General features: G+C 42.1%; 1 protein-coding gene across 1 annotated transcript in view; it reads right to left on the bottom strand.

Annotated features, from left to right (window-relative positions):
• The window catches only part of LOC129675352 (protein NipSnap homolog 3B), a 12,535-nt gene extending 9,796 nt beyond the window's left edge, over positions 1 to 2,739 (bottom strand). Inside the window, exon 1 of the mRNA XM_055605399.1 lies at positions 2,611 to 2,739. Coding sequence (XP_055461374.1) covers positions 2,611 to 2,670 — 60 coding nt within the window. The 5' untranslated portion in view covers positions 2,671 to 2,739. The remainder of the gene's footprint in view (positions 1 to 2,610) is intronic.
• Positions 2,740 to 18,862: the final 16,123 nt, after the last annotated feature.

Here is an 18,862-nt window from a genome sequence, read left to right as displayed (position 1 = left end):
TCTCTCTCTCTCTCTCTCTCTCTCTCTCTCTCTCTCTCTCTCTCTCTCTCTCTCTCTCTCTCTCTCTCTCTCTCTCTCTCTCTCTCTCTCTCTCTCTCTCTCTCTCTCTCTCTCTCTCTCTCTCTCTCTCTCTCTCTCTCCCCCTCTCTCACCTCCTTCTCCTCTTCCTCTCCTCTCCTCTCTTTCCCCTCTCTCTCACCCTCTCTCCTACCCAGCCCAGAGACACTCTGTGATCCCCTCCCCTTCATAAACCCCCCCACATGGAATCAGTCACGTGGCATGATTTGTGAACCCACCATGTAACTTAATGCACACTCCTAACAAGTGCTAGGTGTGACTAGCTAGTAGGTGACACATGATGACATCATAGGTTGCTAGGCAACCAAGAAGCAGGCTGCCTAAATACTAACAGTCACATCTTAAGCTTTAAGTGCACCTAGAATTGGAATGATCGTTGCCTGGAAATCTGGAATGGGAATGATTGTTGCCTGGAAACTTTTCCTCAGATGGTACTGTCTATTAAATATAATGACAATGAACTGCCTTGGCATTAAACTCCCCAAAGGTCTGATCCAGGTTGACAAAGTCAATCTGACATTTTTATTCTCATTTCTTTGAAGGTGTCCTCAGGTATGCCCCACCCCCACCCCTTAGTTTCAAAAGATAGATGTAATACATTTAATGTACCCAGTTATATCAGGTTGATGGAAATATCCTTTAATAGCCATTATGTTGTGTATGAAAATCTTCATGTTGTGATTTAGTATATAAGAAGCACCTTGCCATAAATTACCCTGCATATGGTCTCTGTATCTCTCTCACACACAGAGATAAAAATACACACAAACACACAGACAACATTCTAGTTTATAGCACTATCCTATACAGGTTTAATTAGCATGGATCCATTTCCTGATACATGCTAATTAATTAAACCAGGAAAAAATATATAAAAACCACTTTGGTAAGTAGAGCTATGACCAAAGTAGGGCTTCCCTTGATCACCTATATGACTAATGAAAGCAATAGGCCTTAACTCTACTTTTGTTTATAGGACACAATAATTTATGATTTTTTTCCTGTATACAGGGTTAATATAATGACCAAAGGAGCTCATTTCATTCATGATTATTATGAGTTATGCTTCTAGTGTCCCAAATAACTGAGCTTGCCACAAAAACAAAACAAAAAAAAAAAACCAAAAACCAAAACACTGCAGGTGCTCCTGTGTGTGGTAGGAATGCTTTTTGTGTTTATAACCACTCTCTAAATAACTCTGCCTCATACTTGTAGTTTAAAATATATAATAAAAGCTGAAGAGTTGGCTCAGTGGCTAAGAGCATTTGCTGTTCTTGCAGAGGACCCAGGTTCCACTTCCATCTCCCACATGGTGGCTCTCAATGGCCTGTAACTCTCGTCCCAGGGGATCCATTGTCCTCTCACCTCTTCAAGCACTGGACATGCACATCATGTACAAACACATACAAATACATCTAAACTCTTTAAAAGACATAAGATCATAAATATAGGTACTTTTTTTTTTTAATGAAACTTCTTTTAGAGTGATTCAAGGAATCTGTATTTATAGTGAGAGGACTCCCCATCCCCCAAGTCACCACTCCCAGGAACTAGGCCATAGGTCATCAATTCTGGGAACAAGACAATAAAATTCCCTACCCAAGGAATAGCCTGAAGGTAACCTCAGGAACGGAAAGGTATCTTATCTCAGAGTGGGGCATCTGTGCTGGGCAGCCCACCATCTGGTAGTAGAACATTCCTGAGGTTTATGCACAGCTCACTCAAGGTTAGTTATGTTAGCTAGCCAATCACTTTGTAACAAGCTTGCCCTTGCTGAATGCCACCCAATCGTGTAACTGCTAAGCTGGAATTTCCCAAACCCTGCGCTATAACCCTAAATAAAAACTCCTCTCTTGAGCTCAGGGCTCTACAGTCTGAGAACCAGAACCACTCTCAGTGATGGTGTGGGCCCCGGGCTTGAGTTTGTAATAAAGACCCTATTGCATTTGCATCGGAATCAGTTCCTTGATGGTCTTTGAGTCTTGGGCATAACAGAACAGAAAATTACTGAGAAAAGATACTTTTACTATAATCTTTCACACAAAGTACACATTAAAGAAATCTGTATTAAAAAGGTGTTAAGGAATGAGGTCATTTCCTGTTGCGGGGCTGGATAGAACTGTGCCAGGGACATCTGTCTGATGCTCCTTTATTCCAAATTAGTTTATTCTCAACCATCCTAGGAAGAGAGCGAGGACAGAGGCTGTATGGATAACAATGCTCTTTATTAGTGTTCACCACAAAGTCTGTCTCTAGACCAGCTTAATGCTCTTCCTAAACACAGAAATTCAAGAACTTCTGCTTGAACAAATCCCGCCCACCTCCCAGAGGAAAGCGCGCTCCCCCCACAGGCCCCGCCCACTTCCCCACAGCCCCACTGTGCGCACGCACGCCCCACGCCCCGCCCACCTCCCCGAGCAAAGCTCGCTCCCTCTACAGACCGCGCCCACCTTGCTGAACCCCGTTAGTGCACAACCTGGACCCAGCGTCCACCTGCCGAGTCCGACTCCCGCGCGTTCCCGCGGCCCCTACCTGAGGCGCCAGAGCCCGCGGGGCCAGCGCCCTCCTCAGGCCGCTGCGGAGGGCGAGCATGGCGGAGCCCGGAGCGCGCAGGGAGGCCGCCGACGGTTGCTGGGACTCGCGCTCTCCCGCTTCCTGGTGCGCGCGCCCGCTCCGATAGGGCCACGCTGGAGTGGGGCGGGGCTCGGCGGCGCGGCCCCGCCCCTCCCCGAAGGCGCCCGAGGCAGCCGGGGTTCTGCGCTAGGGACTTTGTGCTACAAGGTTCTGGCAGTTGGGGTGGTTGTGAGGAGCTCAACGCTGAGTTCGGTGCGATTCCACACCCTGGGCCATCACCTCATGCCCCGTGGAGCGCTAACACTCCAAACTGTAGGGCGTGCTTTAAAATCTCGGGGTGGGGGGACCTTGTGGCGACCCTCAGCGAGCCTTGACCTTTGTCAGAGAGTGCTCTGCGTCCCCGTGGCCTGGGAGCCTCCGAATAAAGATGCTTTAATTTTCCTGGAAGCCCAGAACGGTGGGCCCGCGGGCCTGAAGTCACAGAAAGAGACTGAAGTTAGATATACGTGATGTGAAAGCTGACCTCTGACGGCTTCTGAATTTTGCCCCTCAGAAAAACTTCATTTACCATTTATATTTTTCTAGTGCATGTTTATGTTCTTTGTTAAGCCTATTCTAGGTTCCATGATTTTTCTGACTGTATTCACTTGGGAGACTAAGATGTACAAACTGCTCATTCTTAAATACACTGCCTTCATCGGATCTACTGTTAACATTAAGTAGCTAGTTAATCACAATATCTTAAATAATTTCCCTGATGAAAATAGCCTCTTGGCCACCTTACTAATGTACACTAAGCTACATTATTTACAGGTCATCAGGGATTAAAAACCTTTTTAATGCAATAAACTGTGAGTTTAATAAACAATTAAACTCACAATAAATCTTGTGAGGCTTTAAACCCTTAAAGGCTTTATGCTTAGCAAATACATACATTACATTGAACAAGCCATCAAAATACAGATTTATTGAAAAACAGACATACGTAGGCATTAAATGGCAATCTAAGGTGTGTATAAGACAGAGTCTAAGAAATGATGAGCAAAAAGGAATTTTGACATTTGCATCAACTATAAATAGGATATGAAATCGATGACTTTTATTGACTAAATCATCACAAGTCCTGATAATGTGCTTTCTTCCCTCCTTTTGTAACCGAAGGAGGTGCAGTTGGCTACAATTTAGATACAGTTTTTACCATCCAAGTTACTGGAAGCTCTGAGTATAGTCAACAGAGCTTTGGACTATGCACATACCTAAAAGAAATCTGGGGCAAATGGCTAACTGACATGTCTATTGACCTATCAAAGCAGACACTGGCCTGGCTCTTTAGCACTTCTCATCCCAACCCTCTAAACCTCTCCAGCCCCTGACCTTCCCTTCCCTTCCCTTCCCGCAACTTCCCTTTTCTAGATAACCTCAGACATTTTGGCTAGATTCTCTCTTGGTTCTACTCTTGGTCCTCCGCTTCCCTCTTTGTTCATTTGCCCTCTCTCCTTTTCCCTCTTTCTTCTCTTCCTCTCTCTTCCTGTCTTTCCCTTCTCATGGCTCGGTCTATTTTGCTGTGTTCAGTCTGGACCCTTCCAGATGCCTCTGGCTCTTCTCTCCCTCATGTCTATAATAAAAGCCTTCTCCTCAACAATATCCACGAGTAGTCTTGTCCTCATTTTCATTCCATAGAGTACACACCTACTGAGTTGCTGACTCTGCTGACTTCTAAGTTATGTGAATATTAATCTTAACTAAATGCTATCAAAAATTTTATAAATTTATACTTTTCATGGCCTTGTGTAAGGCTTTTATGATCATGCTATTTTTCTTTTGTGAAAATACATTTTACACCTAAAACAACACATAGATATCAGTTGCAGATGGCTGACCTGATGCTGGCAAATAGAACAATGTCCTTGGAGGCATTCCTGCTTGTTTTTGTCCAAAGGTTAGACTTGTGCAACTGAGTGGAAGCGGGTGAGGTGTGAGGGGACTCTCGGCAGCCCAAGAACAGCCAGCACGGCTCTGGCAGGCCTTGACCTTCTCCCCCTTTCCCTCTACCTTACTAAAACCCGTTAGATTACATTCCTAAAGCTAATTCCCTAATTTGGCCACTTCTTCCTCTGGAGGCTAATCCCTAATTCCTAAAGTTCATTCCCTAATTTGGCCACTTCTTCCTCTTGAGGCTTATTACCATGGTCCAGCTAACAAAGTATTGAAGTCCAGCAATCAAAAGTCCCTTTTGGCTCACCTAACTAATATACCCTATTAAAATTAAACACCTCATCCTAACACAGGGTTCTACATTTTACCTTTATAAACTGGCATTTTTCCTATGGGCCATGTCTGTTTCCTCTCTACGCAGAGGTAGTCCTTTGTCCCCTGTAGAGGAAGTTTAAATCAGAACATGGATGCTCTGGCAAGAGATCACATCCAAAGAACTTCTAAATTTGTGGTCTAGCTGGAATACAAACATACCTTTAATCCAGGAAACAAGCAGAGGCAAGCAGATCTGAGCTCAAGGCCAGCCTGGTATATAGAGCAAGTTTCAGGTAAAGAAAAGCTTGGGTCCAGGCCCAGTGGTACACACCTTTAATACCAAACAGTGAAGGTAAAAATAGCATATAGAAGGAAGCACCCATGTTTGAAAGTGAGGCCAAATTGAGTGTCAGAAAAAAAAAAATTGACAGAATAGGATACACCCAGCTCTCAAGAGAAAAGAGAAGAAAGGGAAGCTAGTTAAGGGGCAATGCAGAGACTGCTGAGAAGAGGGGGAGGGGACATGGGACTGGACATGGGGAGAGAGGTAGAGAGTGGTAGAGAGTAGGTAGTTTTACCAGGACAGTAATAGAGACAAGATGCAAAGAGAGAACTCAGGTGATGACTGAATGAGCCAGAAAATGAGAAGGAGCCAGGAGATTATAGCAAATTGCTGGAGATAGTTTGAGGCCAAGTGGAGCAATTCAGAGGCTGAGAGAAAAGTCAGATTGGATAAGTCATCTGGGAGAGGAGTTTGAACTGGCCAGCCCAGAGCTCTAAAGAACAAGAAAGGTTGAGCTTATTCATCAGTGAATCTCAGCAGCTGAAAATATCTCGAGGCCTAGGTTAGATTGTAGATATGCTGGAAGCTTTCAGGGCTAGACCTATGCCAACTGACAGATGCAATCATCCTTTGAGACAATACTAAAAACAGATGACTAAAGGTTCCTTTTACAGCCCTCTGAGACAAATGCCACGCCCCACCTCCCTTGTTCCTGTCCCCCTTCCTCATCTTCTATTTCCTGTCTTTGTCTCTTATTCTCTGCCCTTTGTCTCTTTGGGCACAAATCTCCTTTGGGCTTAGAAGTCGGTCTTGGAGTGTCAGTTGCCAGTCCTGGTACCTTTAAGGTGGATCTTCTTCTAGCCTAGCTGGTAAGAGGACAGGTACCTGGAGAACTCTGTATGCTTACCTTCTGGATCCATATTCCTTAGAGAAGTTTCTCTTTTCAGAACTATATTCTAAGGCCACTAGATGGTGACATAGATTAACTTTTTTTTTTTTTCCTGTAGACATTGTCGCCACTCCCCCACCCCCAATTGGGGATTGAACACAGGGTTTCTAGAATGCAAATATACTTAACTATCAACTGAGTTACATTTCCAGCTCCTACTTTTGTTATTTTTTTATCTTGTTTTTTTTTTTTTTAGCTCTTGTAATATTTCAAGTGAAGTCAATTTTGTGTGTGTGTGTGTGTGTATGTGAGTGATGCTTAATTTCAGTAAAACTCGATTACTATCACAATGTTTATGAGTTGCTTTATCGTATTTAAAAGGAGCTTGTAATAGAAGTAAACGTCAACTTTTATTCAATGTCCCTTAGCAAGTTTATGAATTGCTTTATTATTGAGGAACTTGTAGTAAAGATAAAAATCAATTTTCATTAATAAGTGTCCTGCTTATATCACCAAAGTATCCTTTGTGTTTTGAACACTGAATAAAGTGCTGTATGGAAAAAAAAAAAAAAAAAAAGACAAAGGCTCTCTTTTCTTGAACTGCCAACAGTTCATATTTCTGTATCTGCTGATATCTTTTTTACTATCAGTGGTAGTAAAGAGAGTTATGAATATCTTAATTATCAATGATAGTACAAGTTAATCATTTCTATTAACATATTTTATTACTAAAACATAAGAAAAATGTACATTTACTATGTATTTTTATTTATGATTAAAATACCCCTTAAGAGCCCACCATTAATGACCTCTGAAAAACTCTATCCAACAGGGGATTGAAGCAGATGCTAAGACTCACAGCCGAACTTTGGGCAGAGTGCAGGGAGTTGTAGGAAAGAGTGGGGGAATAGAAAGACCCAGGCTGGACAAGAGCTCCAAAAGGACCACCACCAGAGACAAGAACTCTGGGCCCATGGGGGCCTGCGGACTGATGCACCAACAAAGAGCATGTCTAAAGAAGGCCTAGACCCCCTGCTCAGATGTAGCCAATAGGCAGCTCAGCCTCCATGTGGGTTCCCAAGTAAGGGTAGCAGGGGCTATCTCTGGCTGGACTCTGTTGCCTGCTCTTTAATCACTTCCCTCTGGTGGGAAGGCATTGCCAGGACAAAGATGAAGCAGATACAAGCTGTCCTAAAGAGACTTGATAGGCTGGGGTCAGGGTAGGGGAGGAAAGCTCCCCCTTTCTTCTGAGAAATGGGGAGGGGAATAGGTGGGGCAGGGAGGAGATGAGGGAGGGGGCTACAATTGGGATGTAAAGTGAATAAATTATAAAAAATAGTTAAATTAAGAAAACACCCTTTTGGCTTTCTTTGGGATTTGGATTAAAAGTGGCCTTTAGTGCTAGTGGCATTTTAAGGCACATCAGCCATAAAAAGAGTCATTTCCCCAGGCTCTGCATGTTTGCTCTTTTACTCTCTGATTCCTACATGTAGATTTTAAGAGGAATTTTCTGGACCTTTTGTAATTTTATATGATCACTATTAAATATCATAGCTTGTCTCCTTTTTTTAAGTCTATTTTAGATTTGCTTGGCTTTCACTAATTGCTTTTACAGTATCTTTAGAATGAATTCGTTATAGCTTATTTCAATGTTTTATTGAAGGGTGGAGCATTGATGGAAGGGGTAATCAAACCAGAAAGACCTGTTGTATTTTTTCCATTTCTTAGAAGCGTCAAGATGCTGCCTAAGGTTTTTGTACACATTCTAAGTTCAAAATTCTCTCTCTCTTTTACTAAGGTTGCCACAGTTTAAAGAAAATCAGAATTTTGATGATTAAAATTTGTGCTGGAGAACATTCCTAGTTATAGTTTCAGCAGAGCTTTATAGTGCTGCTGGGTGTAGCCTTTGCTTCAGAATAATTCAAATTTCACACTATTTCCTACTGTAAAATTAGTCTGTTGTGTTTGGAATGAGATATGTTGGTTAACCCAAGTTATTAGTCTTTTTAAACTATAGTTTTTTTATGATGACTTTTTGTTTTCCTTTTATTATTATTATTTATTACAATTTGTTCACTTTATATCCTGGCTGTGGTCCCCTCTCTCATCTTCCAATCCTACTCCCCCCTCCCACCATGTCCCTTCCTTAGTCCACTGATAGGGAAGGTCCTCTTCCCCTACTATCTGACCCTACCCTAACTCATTGGGACTGTCTGGATCCTCTTTCTCTCTGGCCTATGCTGAGACTCATAGCCAAACTTTGGGCAGAGTGCAGGGAATCTTATGGAAGAAGGGAGAAATAGAAAGACCTGGAGGGGACAAGAGCTCCACAGGGAGAGCACCAGAGTTTTGTTTTCTTTTTAGAGACAGGTGTTCCTCTATGTAGCCCTTGCTGTCCTGGGACTCCCTCTGTAGACCAGGCTGGCCTTGAACTTAGAGATCTACCTGTCTTTGCCTCCCAAGTGCTGGGATTCAAGGTGTGCCACCACCACCCAGCTTCGTGATGACTCCTTAAATGAGAGCTTTACTGATACCTTTATTTGATGCCATCCTTGCCTTTATTTAGATACCCTTCTTTGTGTTGTCACTACATACCCTTACTTACGGTTTAGACCTGCAGTATCTCCTGAAGGCTCCTGTGCTGAAGGCCGGCTGAGATGGATAGTTTGTCAGCTTAACACCACTTAGGATCACTGGGAAAGTGTCTCAGTGGGGAATTGTCTAGGGCAGACAATCACGAGGGCTCCTTCGAAGAGAGTAGTCCACTACTGAGGTGATGACTGGGCTACTGGCAAGCGTGACTAGAAGAAATGGGTCACTGAGATTACACCTTTAGAAAGTCTGACTTGTCCCTGGCCTTACCCCTTCTTGCTTTGCTCTTGGCTGCTATGAGGCAAGCAGCCTCCTGTGCCACATGCTCCTGCTGCGACATTTTACCTTATCATAGGCCCATACCAATGGAGCATACTGCTGTCTCAGAAACATCTGAAGCTGTTCCTCCCTTACACTGTTTAGCTCACATATTTTGTCCAGCGTAGAGATCTAACAGTCATGTCCATGACACTTTTTACTGTGTTTATTTTGGCTGCTCTCCCTTTGCTTGGAGAAGCTGATACTACCATTTTACATTGTGAAAAGTTCACCAAGATGTTCAAAAAAGTTAAGCACGCTCCAAAGTCAGCTCTGGTCCACTCATTCCACTCTTCCAATGGTTTTACCCAAACTTTATTCCTTTCTATGGACCATTTCCATATATTTAAATATGCGTATGAGCAATAAATAGTGTCCACTGAATAACTTGAACTACTTTTATACGCCCCAAAATGAAATGGAGTCAACTTCATGAAATAGTTTTCTCCATTATCTGTTCATCTTACAGATGAGATTTCCTTTCTCCATCTTCCTGCCAATTTTTCTATAATTTTACTGTTTGCCTCAGTTTATTAATCTCAGCTTATTCTTTATTTTTATAATTTCTTGTGAATTGGCTATTTTCAAAAATTTATAAGCTATGTCATTTTTATTTTAAGCAATAGTTTGTGTGTGTGGGGTGAGATGTTCTACTTTATGCTATCAACGATGCAGGGTTATTACAAGAATAAAAATGAACAATTGTTATGACGAGTACTAATTGTGAATTGAGCTTTCTCTTTAAACTTCCACAATTTTAAAGATGAGATGTTATTATTGAGAGATGTTATTCCAGGTGTACGTGACATATGAAAAGCTGACTTTTTTTTTTTTTCTTTTTCAAAGTTGAAGTTTAATTCAAATGGGTAAGCCAAGATAGTCAGGGGGATTAGAAAATAATTAGCCAACAGAACAGACTAATGTATTTTTGCCCACAAATCAATTCCTGTTTGCTAATTCACTTGAATAGAAGGGAGATTATTGCCGAGCATGGTGGTGCAAGCCTTTAATCCCAGCACTCAGGGAGGTAGAGGCAGGAGGATCTCTGTGAATTTAAGGCCAGCCTGTTCTACAAAATGAGTTCAGGACAGCCAAGGCTACACAGAGAAACCCTGTCTTGAACCCCCACCCCCAAAGAAGGAAGATTATTTTCCTTACAAAATTCATAGAGTCTGCAGAAAGTCTTCTCTGCAGAATGTATGAGTAATATGAAGAAACATTGTTTTAAAGCATGCATTCTGAGATTTAAATTTTGCTTTTGAATCTTAGTAGTTATGCAACTTTATATACAAGTTATTTTGTCTTGATTTGTAAAAATGATAGTTATTTAAGGTGATGGTGATAATAAAATGACATAATTTTATTACTTTATTTCCCTATAGAATTATATGGAATTATATCCATGTGTCATTTAATGATGGATCTTCTAAGAAAAGCATTGTTGAGATTTTCATTAGACTGTGTAGTCTACAGAATTCTTACGTTCTATGTAGTCCACAACTAACAAAATCGTTATATTGTATTATTTGCTTAATACATTTCTACACTGATATTATAGAAAACTAGAATTAAGTGCATCAGTTAAATAGCCAAGTCTTTACAGGACATGTTTGTCATCAACACATGAAAAGGCCTTTGGTTTACTTGTTAAGTATTTATGCATCACTATTTTGAGAGGAAATAAGTAGGAAGTTTGAGGAGTTTCAAATAGTATTTAGACAATTATCTGTCGCGACCGGCCTTTGCCGATAAGGACGACGCAACAACCGAGGATTTCTTCAGTGGCAAGTTTATTGTACAGCTCTTTCTTGCAGATGGTGAAGGACCCCGAACCCTGTGTGCGTTCTGCTTAAGTAGCCAGCAGGGTGACTTGTTCGTCTGTAATTGGTGCTCCACACAAAACCCAATTAGCATGTGGTCTCCAAATGGAGGACCACACAAGCCTACATTAGCATAAGGCGGCGCATGCGCAGATCGCAAAACAATGCTGGCAAGAAGAACCAGGAAGCAGGAAACCGGCGCCATCTTGTAATGGCGGGAGTGGCTCCCGACATCTCCCCCTTATTAATTTTATAAAAATCAGCCAGAGGAAAATATTACACCATGAGTTTTCCGATCAGCCTGCTGACTCAACAGCACCAGCGATCAAGGAGGTTACACGGTGCAGGAGACCCTCTGTACCCTTAGCCCCGTGCAATGGGAACCCAAGCCCTGGGGAGTGCAGAGGTCTGTCTAGAACAGCATCCTGGTGCAATGGGAACCTGTGCCCTTCAGGGGTGCTAAAAGTTCTGACAGAGTCTCAACGGCTGAGCACGTTAAGCCAGACTTAAGGGGAGGCTCCCTGTTCCACAGCCAACATAGCCTGAACCATGGCCACATTTTTGAAATGTTGTTGTCTTTTGAATCTGCAGAGCAACCAAAAACAGAGAAACAGTCCAGCCAGTAGCAACACTCCAAATATTCCCACGCCAACCCACTCCTTAAAATAGGAAAAGGCAGAAGATAGACATTGGCAAATAAGGTAGTCCCAGAGAGTCATTAGTGGCGAAAAATCTTGGGAAGACTTGTGCATCATGCATCACCGGCATGGGTCGAGGAAAGGCTGACAGGATCCCCCATCGAATCTCAGCAGTCCGTTCAACATCAGGATCAGGATCAGGATCAGGGTCATCGTGCTTCACCACCCGGGTCAATCGCGCCGGAACCCAAATTGGATTTTCTTGGTCCTGTGGGAAAATACACACAGCTCCCCTGGATCTTATTAAAATAGGATCCGGTCCTTTAATGATTATCAATGTTGCCGGAGTAGGTGCATCGTAACACAGCCCATACATCTAGAGTGGAGCATAGCACCTGTACTTGATGGCTAGTGTAAGGAGTAATAAGAGCAGAGAGCACAGCTGCTGCCAAGCCTTGATTTGTTACCGGTATTTGTTCATATACTTCAGGTGGGTATAAGGTCTGATTAACTACCCACTGGCCTTGTCCAGTAAGCATATCATAATTCCATTGAGGCCGCTGGTTGGCTATGTTTCGATTAGCCTGCACAGAGCATAGCTCATGGAAAATAGATTTCCAGTCTAAATACTGTCCCATGGTTAAACAAGCCCTTACTGTATTATACCAATCATCAGGCGTCATAGCATTTTCGGCCAGTCTGTCTATTAGCGCCAGCGTGAATGAAGCGCCAATACCATATGTTTGCACGGCCTCGGCCAACGCCTTCAATTGCTTAAAATCCAAAGGCGAATGTTGCCTCTGGTTCTGTGCGTCCTCCCATACAGGGAAGGCTCTCTGAATCTTCTTTTTCTCTTTATCAAGAATCAGCGATCCTGAGGTAATTTTAGAGGGCCTAGGAGCTTTGGCAGGTTTTGCCGTTTTTAAAGGGGGCGCAGTAGCGCCAAGGGTAGACATATAAGGAGGGGGGTCAGGTTGATATCTGTCTGACTCATATTTGGCTGCTTCCTCCTCTAATTCTGCTTGCTCATCAGGGCTTAACCCCGCTTCCTGTTCTGAGTCAGATGACGAACTTTCTGCTTCCTCCGTTGAGGACGTCTCCTCTTAGGAGGAAGAATCTATCTTAAGAGCTCCTAGCTCCTCCTTTAAGCTAGGATAGAGGGATTTTTTACCCCCTTCCAAGGGCCCTGTAGTCTCAGACTCCAGCTTTTTTGCCCTTGCTTTCTTTTTCTTGCCTCCTTTAGCGGAGGCCCCTCGAGTTTTCTTTTTCTCTTCTTCAGTTCCCTTTTCTGCTTCGGACAGACTGTCTTGATGATCTGCTAATGCCCTTTGCCCTTCTTTTACCTTTTCCTTGCAATTTTCGTCCTCTATGCATGATTTAATCAATTTATAAATTGGCATCGTTCCGGGCCTTAACGTTCCCTTTTCCTTTTCTGATGTGATGTCATTTCCTAATTTATCCCAACAGCCTGTGGTCAAAGTCCCAGATATCTGAAACCAGGGTGCGACTCTGTCAACTTCCTGTATAAAATTGCGCAGCACTCGGTCTGGAATCCTTAAGTTTCTCTGTCTAAGCAATGCCCGCACTGCTTCCAGAATCGGCTTTACTTGATGATTTCCCATACTTCCTTTATCTACAGGAGTGGGAAGGCCAGCTCAGTTATCTACCTGAGACTCACGGGCACAAAATGGTGGGACTTACACCCTGTCCCGTCGCCCACAGTTAAGGCACAGACAGCAAAACAAAATGAAAACGAAACAAACGGCAAGAAACAATCCACCCCACATCCAAGCAATCATACCTTGCAGAAAAGTACCGCGGTTCTCACGCCACTGACTTTGAATCCTTACTCGACGAGCAGTCGGGGTCCTTCGAAGCGATCCTCCACTCCGGGGGTCGGCGGTTCCCGGGTTTCGGCACCACTTGTCGCGACCGGCCTTTGCCGATAAGGACGACGCAACAACCGAGGATTTCTTCAGTGGCAAGTTTATTGTACAGCTCTTTCTTGCAGATGGTGAAGGACCCCGAACCCTGTGTGCGTTCTGCTTAAGTAGCCAGCAGGGTGACTTGTTCGTCTGTAATTGGTGCTCCACACAAAACCCAATTAGCATGTGGTCTCCAAATGGAGGACCACACAAGCCTACATTAGCATAAGGCGGCGCATGCGCAGATCGCAAAACAATGCTGGCAAGAAGAACCAGGAAGCAGGAAACCGGCGCCATCTTGTAATGGCGGGAGTGGCTCCCGACAATTATCCTTTCTTGTTGTTGGTTATTAATATTTATTATTGATTTATCTTTTAGTTAAACAGTTGTTATTCCTAAACCAGCTGTATACCCAAATCACCACACAGAGACTGGGATTTATTTAATTAACCTAGAGCAGAATGCTGGGCAATAGTTACTCCATCCTAAACCTCCAAGCCTGTATAGTTTCCTCCCATTCATATTTCCCACATTTTATTTGCTTTTAGTCATGTCTTAGGTCTGGTTCTTTTCTCTTTGTGGTTCCAAGTCCTCTCCTGATCTCTGTTCTCTGACTGCCCTACTCGCCTCCTTCTCCTCCCCTTTGGACCAGGGTGTCCCACCCTAGTCTCTCCATTGCTCAGCATTGGCTGGTTGTTTATTGACAATACAGAGAACAAATGGTGGCATGTTTACACAAACTTGAGACAGGTGGTGCTTAGAATAAACATCACAATGAAACCAGATAGAAATCAGCATTTGAATGAACAAAGGGTAAATTGTTTACATTCCACAAGGATATTATACCCACACTTTCTGAATTGATCATGGGAGACAATGGTTGCTGTTGCCTCTGCTTATAGCCATTGCTGTGAAGGTGGCTTCCATGAGTGTGGGATCTGAATATGTTCTCAACCGTAAATTATAAATAAGAAAACCAAGGCTAGAGGGGTAAGTGATATCACATGGATAACTTGTAGTAGAATAAGAAACAGGATTTATATTTGGCTCCTGGCCCTAACTTTGTTATTTCAGCCTTCTTTTATGCTAAACTGGGCCTAGTATGGTCTTTCTTTGTCTGCAAGACAAAGAATGTCAGTACCCACCATTCTGGGTCATGCTGACTTGAGGTTATTTGTTTACTCTCTGAAGTTCCTGGATTAGTATCTCTGCTGCTGCTCTTATTTGCCTTTTTTTCCATTTTTTTTAACTTTTATTAATTACACTTTATTCATTTTGTATCCTCCCATAAGCCCCTTCCTCCTCCCCTCCCGATCCCACCCTCCCCCCGTTTCTGCATGCATGCCCCTCCCCAAGTCCACTGATAGGGGAGGTCCTCCTCTCCTTCTTTCTGATCTTAGTCTATCAGTTCTCATCAGAAGTGGCTGCATTGTCAGGGTTCTAGGTTATCTCCACGGATAGTCCTTGGTTAGAGTATGAGTCTCTGGGAAGTTCCCTGTGTTCAAATTTTCTTGTTCTGTTGCTCTCCTTGTGGAGTTCCTGTCCTCTCCAGCTCTTACTATTTCCCACTTCTTACATAAAATTCCATTCACTCTGCCCAACTCTGTCAGTTGGCCATCAGGCTCAGCATCTGCTTTGACAGTCTGCACGGCAGAGGCTTTCAGAGGCCCTCTGTGGCAGGTTCCTAGGTTGTTTCCTGTTTTCTTTTTCTTCTGATGTCCATCCTCTTTGCCTTTCAGGATGGGGATTGACCATTTTTAGTTAGGGTCCTCTCTTTTGCTTAGTTTGTTTAGATATACAGATTTTAGTGGGTTTATTCTATGTTGTATGTTTATATGAGTGAGTATATACTGTGTGTGTCTTTTTGCTTCTGGGACAACTCACTCAGGATGATCCTTTCCAGGTCCCACCATTTATCTGCAAATTTCATGATTTCCTTATTTTTCATTGCTGAGTAATACTCCATTGTATAGATGTACCACAGTTTCTGCATCCATTCTTCACTTGAGGGGCATCTGGGCTGTTTCCAGCTTCTGGCTATTACAAATAAAGCTGCTACAAACATGGTTGAGCAAATGTCCTTTTTGTGTACTTGAGCCTCTTTTGGGTATATGCCTAGGAGTGGTATGGCTGGATCTTGAGGAAGCGCTATTCCTAGTTGTCTGAGAAAGTGCCAGATTGATTTCCAGAGTGGTTGTACAAGTTTACATTCCCACCAGCAGTGGAGAAGGGTTCCCCTTTCTCCACAACCTCTCCAGCATGTGTTGTCACTTGAGTTTTTGATCTTGGCCATTCTGATGGGTGTAAGGTGAAATCTCAGGGTTGTTTTGATTTGCATTTCCCTAATGGCTAATGAGGTTGAACATTTCTTGACCTGGAAAGAAAAATTCTCAACTTTGTATGGAATAACAAGCAACCGAGAATTTCTAAAACAATTCTCTTATTTGCCTTTTGAATCACTTCATTTTGAAAAATCTAATATAGTAACCTAATGAGAATCTGAAGGAGGAAACATTTAGAGGACCTAACATCTTCAGAAAAAAAATCATTATAGATGTTTATTTCTTTAGAAAATTAAGATTTAGAGGCTGGAGAAATAGCTCAGTGGTTAAGAGCACGTGCTTTTCTTACAGAGGACCTGAGTCCAGTTTTAAACGTCCATATCAGATAGCTCACAATCACCTGTACCTCATTCTGAGAGGCCTAGTGCCCTCTTCTGGCTTCCACTGGTACTTGCAGTCACCCGCATGTACACACACACACAACTCCCTCCCCCACAACACAGTTAGTAATACACTAAAAAAATTAAAACAATGTATGTTTTAATTTTAACTACACACCACAGGAATTTTCAGAACACTGAGCAGAAAAATACAAGATCCTTACCAGTTCTATGTGAGCTGGCTCCTATTTCCCTTTCTTCACTTCACTTTTCCTTTTATTAGCTCACTGCATTCCTGCCTGCTACCTCTCTGTTGGTTGTTGGGTATTTAAACTCATATTTTTTTTTTCTGAGAACTTTGCTTTGCACATATTCTGGCACCTTTCTTTCAGTATTCTTTGTCTCTAAGTCTTCCTGACTTCATCTTTCTCATTGTTCAAGCTTTGGATAAAGAATCATCTCAGAGAGATTATCTCTAGCTAAACTGGACCCTTGTCACCCCACTCACTGCCCTCCTTATTTTGACCTATTTTTAGCCAAGGTTATGCTATTTAACTGTATGCCTTATATAATTCTTCAGGAATACTGACTACATGAAAGCAGGTAGAGTTCGTCTTATTAACCATGGTCTTTCACATATGTAGTATCTGACATAGAGATCAATGAATATCTTTTGTATTTTTGTATGTTGGATGCTGGTTGTGATTAGATTGAGGAGAGTTCAATCTTTAGGAACTTTAAAAAAATCATTTTTATCTATAAAACAATGGTATAGCTTACAGACTATTATGTAATCAGACATCCAAATGAAAGCCAAATATGATGGTACAGGCCTTTAAGCCCAACATTTAGGAAGCTGTCCTAGTTAGGGTTACTATCACTGTGATGAAACACCAGGAAAAGCAACAACTTGGGAAGGGAAGGGTTTATTTGGCTTACACTTTCACATCATAGTTCATCACTGAAGGAAGTAGGACAGGAACTCAAACAGGTTAGGAACCTGGAGGCAGGAACTGAGGTATAGACCACGGACAGGTGCTGGCTTGCTGCCCATGGCTTGCTCAGCCTGCTTTCTTATAGAATTCAGGGTCACCAGCCAAAGGGTGGCCCCACCTATAACGAACTGGGCCTTCTCCCTTACTTACTAATGGAGAAAATGCCCTATAGACTTATCTACAGTGAGATCTTATAAAAGCACTTTCTCAGTCGACATCGTTCTTCTCAGATGACTATAGATTGTGTCAAGTTGACATAGAAGTAAGGGCAGGAGGATAGGAGCTTGAGGAAATCATTAGCTACACAGGGAGTTCTAGGCTAGATTAGCTTGCACAACAAAAGCCTTTAAAAAAAAAAAGTAAACAAACTGAAGACCAAAATAAAGACAAACAAATGAGGCTGTGTTCATCTTTTCCAAATGATTCTGATGCATTAGGATAGTACAGGCCCTACTAGGTGACCCTATTATGCTCTTCTTTTGCAGACACATGACCTACATGGTTGGAGAGGAGGAGTGTACAGTGACCTTAGCTCCTCACACCATCATGGATCTCTTCCACACAGAAACTGAAGTGTAAACAGTGCCTCACATACCTTCCAGTACAACAGAAACAAAACCAAGACATTGCCTTGTCCTCCTTGCCTGGGTTTGGGGGGGTGGGCTGCTATCTCCAAAAGTGAGACTCAGGTCAATCCCTTCCAAATGGTGAGGGATAAACGAGTGCTTGTAGTTATGACAAAATGATCCTGCTCTCCTGACTATGACAAAATGCCTGGGAACAATAACCTTAGAGGGCTTATCTTGCTGTATTTTCTTAGGGGTGTTAGGGTGTGGTATCTTAGCACAGTTGCTTTTTGGACTGTCACAGGTAGTACATTATGGTGGAAGAAAGATGCTTATTTTGTGGCAGCCAGGAAACAGATGGAGGAAGCAGCTATGGTTCTAATATGCCTTTGAAGGGCCCATGACCAGAGACGTATTTTCCTCATTTAGGCCCTTTCTCTTAAACTTTCTAGCACCACCCTTGAAAGCTTCAAACGATGAGATTGGGGGAGGGACATTATTCTAGGTCCAAACAATAACAAGTATCATAATATTTCCTTAATGTAGGCCTATTTTCATAAGGATGATAAATTATTCCTTTCTCTGCATTATATCAATTCTAAAGATGATGAAAATATAAAACCTAGTAAAAAGCATCAGATTATATAGGTAAATTTTAATAGAGCAAATGGTTCTATGTCTAAAATGACCTCAAGCGTCTTTGTTAAATAGGATAAAAATCAAGATAAATCGGTCAAAATTATAAATAATATTTCAGCATATAAACCTGACTTGTCAAAACTTTTACTATGCAAATCTATTATTTTCTAAGTGAGTGACTGGTGATTAATACAGACAACATAGGTGATTATATAGTTTTTCATATGAAAAACATTAAACAATATTTTCATGAATCCTATTTGACATCGTGAAATAAACTACTAGAGCAAGAAACATCTCAGGCAAACAGACAAGATTTTAAAAGTTCGTATATTTATTAACAATTTTAAAATATAGTCACAAGCTTGGAAATGTGGTCTCATCTGAACAAAGGGGTGTTCTACAGAAGACATATTCTGAAACAAATGAAAAACAAATATCTTGATATAATGACCAAGTATCTTTATTACAGAGGGTCAGAATAAAGTAGATATTAGTAATAATAAGTCATAAACTAAAGAGTCTTCAAAGAGTTTATGACCAAATGACATTATTTTAAAATTAATTATTTTTAATGTATGACAGATAATGAAGTGGCAGTGGCAAGATGAACTCTATTTCCCATGCAGAGAT

This window comes from Psammomys obesus, unplaced genomic scaffold (genome assembly GCF_907164565.1).
Source record: "Psammomys obesus unplaced genomic scaffold, mPsaObe1.curated_primary_1811, whole genome shotgun sequence".
Classification (NCBI taxonomy): domain Eukaryota; kingdom Metazoa; phylum Chordata; class Mammalia; order Rodentia; family Muridae; genus Psammomys; species Psammomys obesus.
Note: the sequence above shows the minus strand (reverse complement) of the source record. Positions and strands in the feature narration are given on the sequence as shown.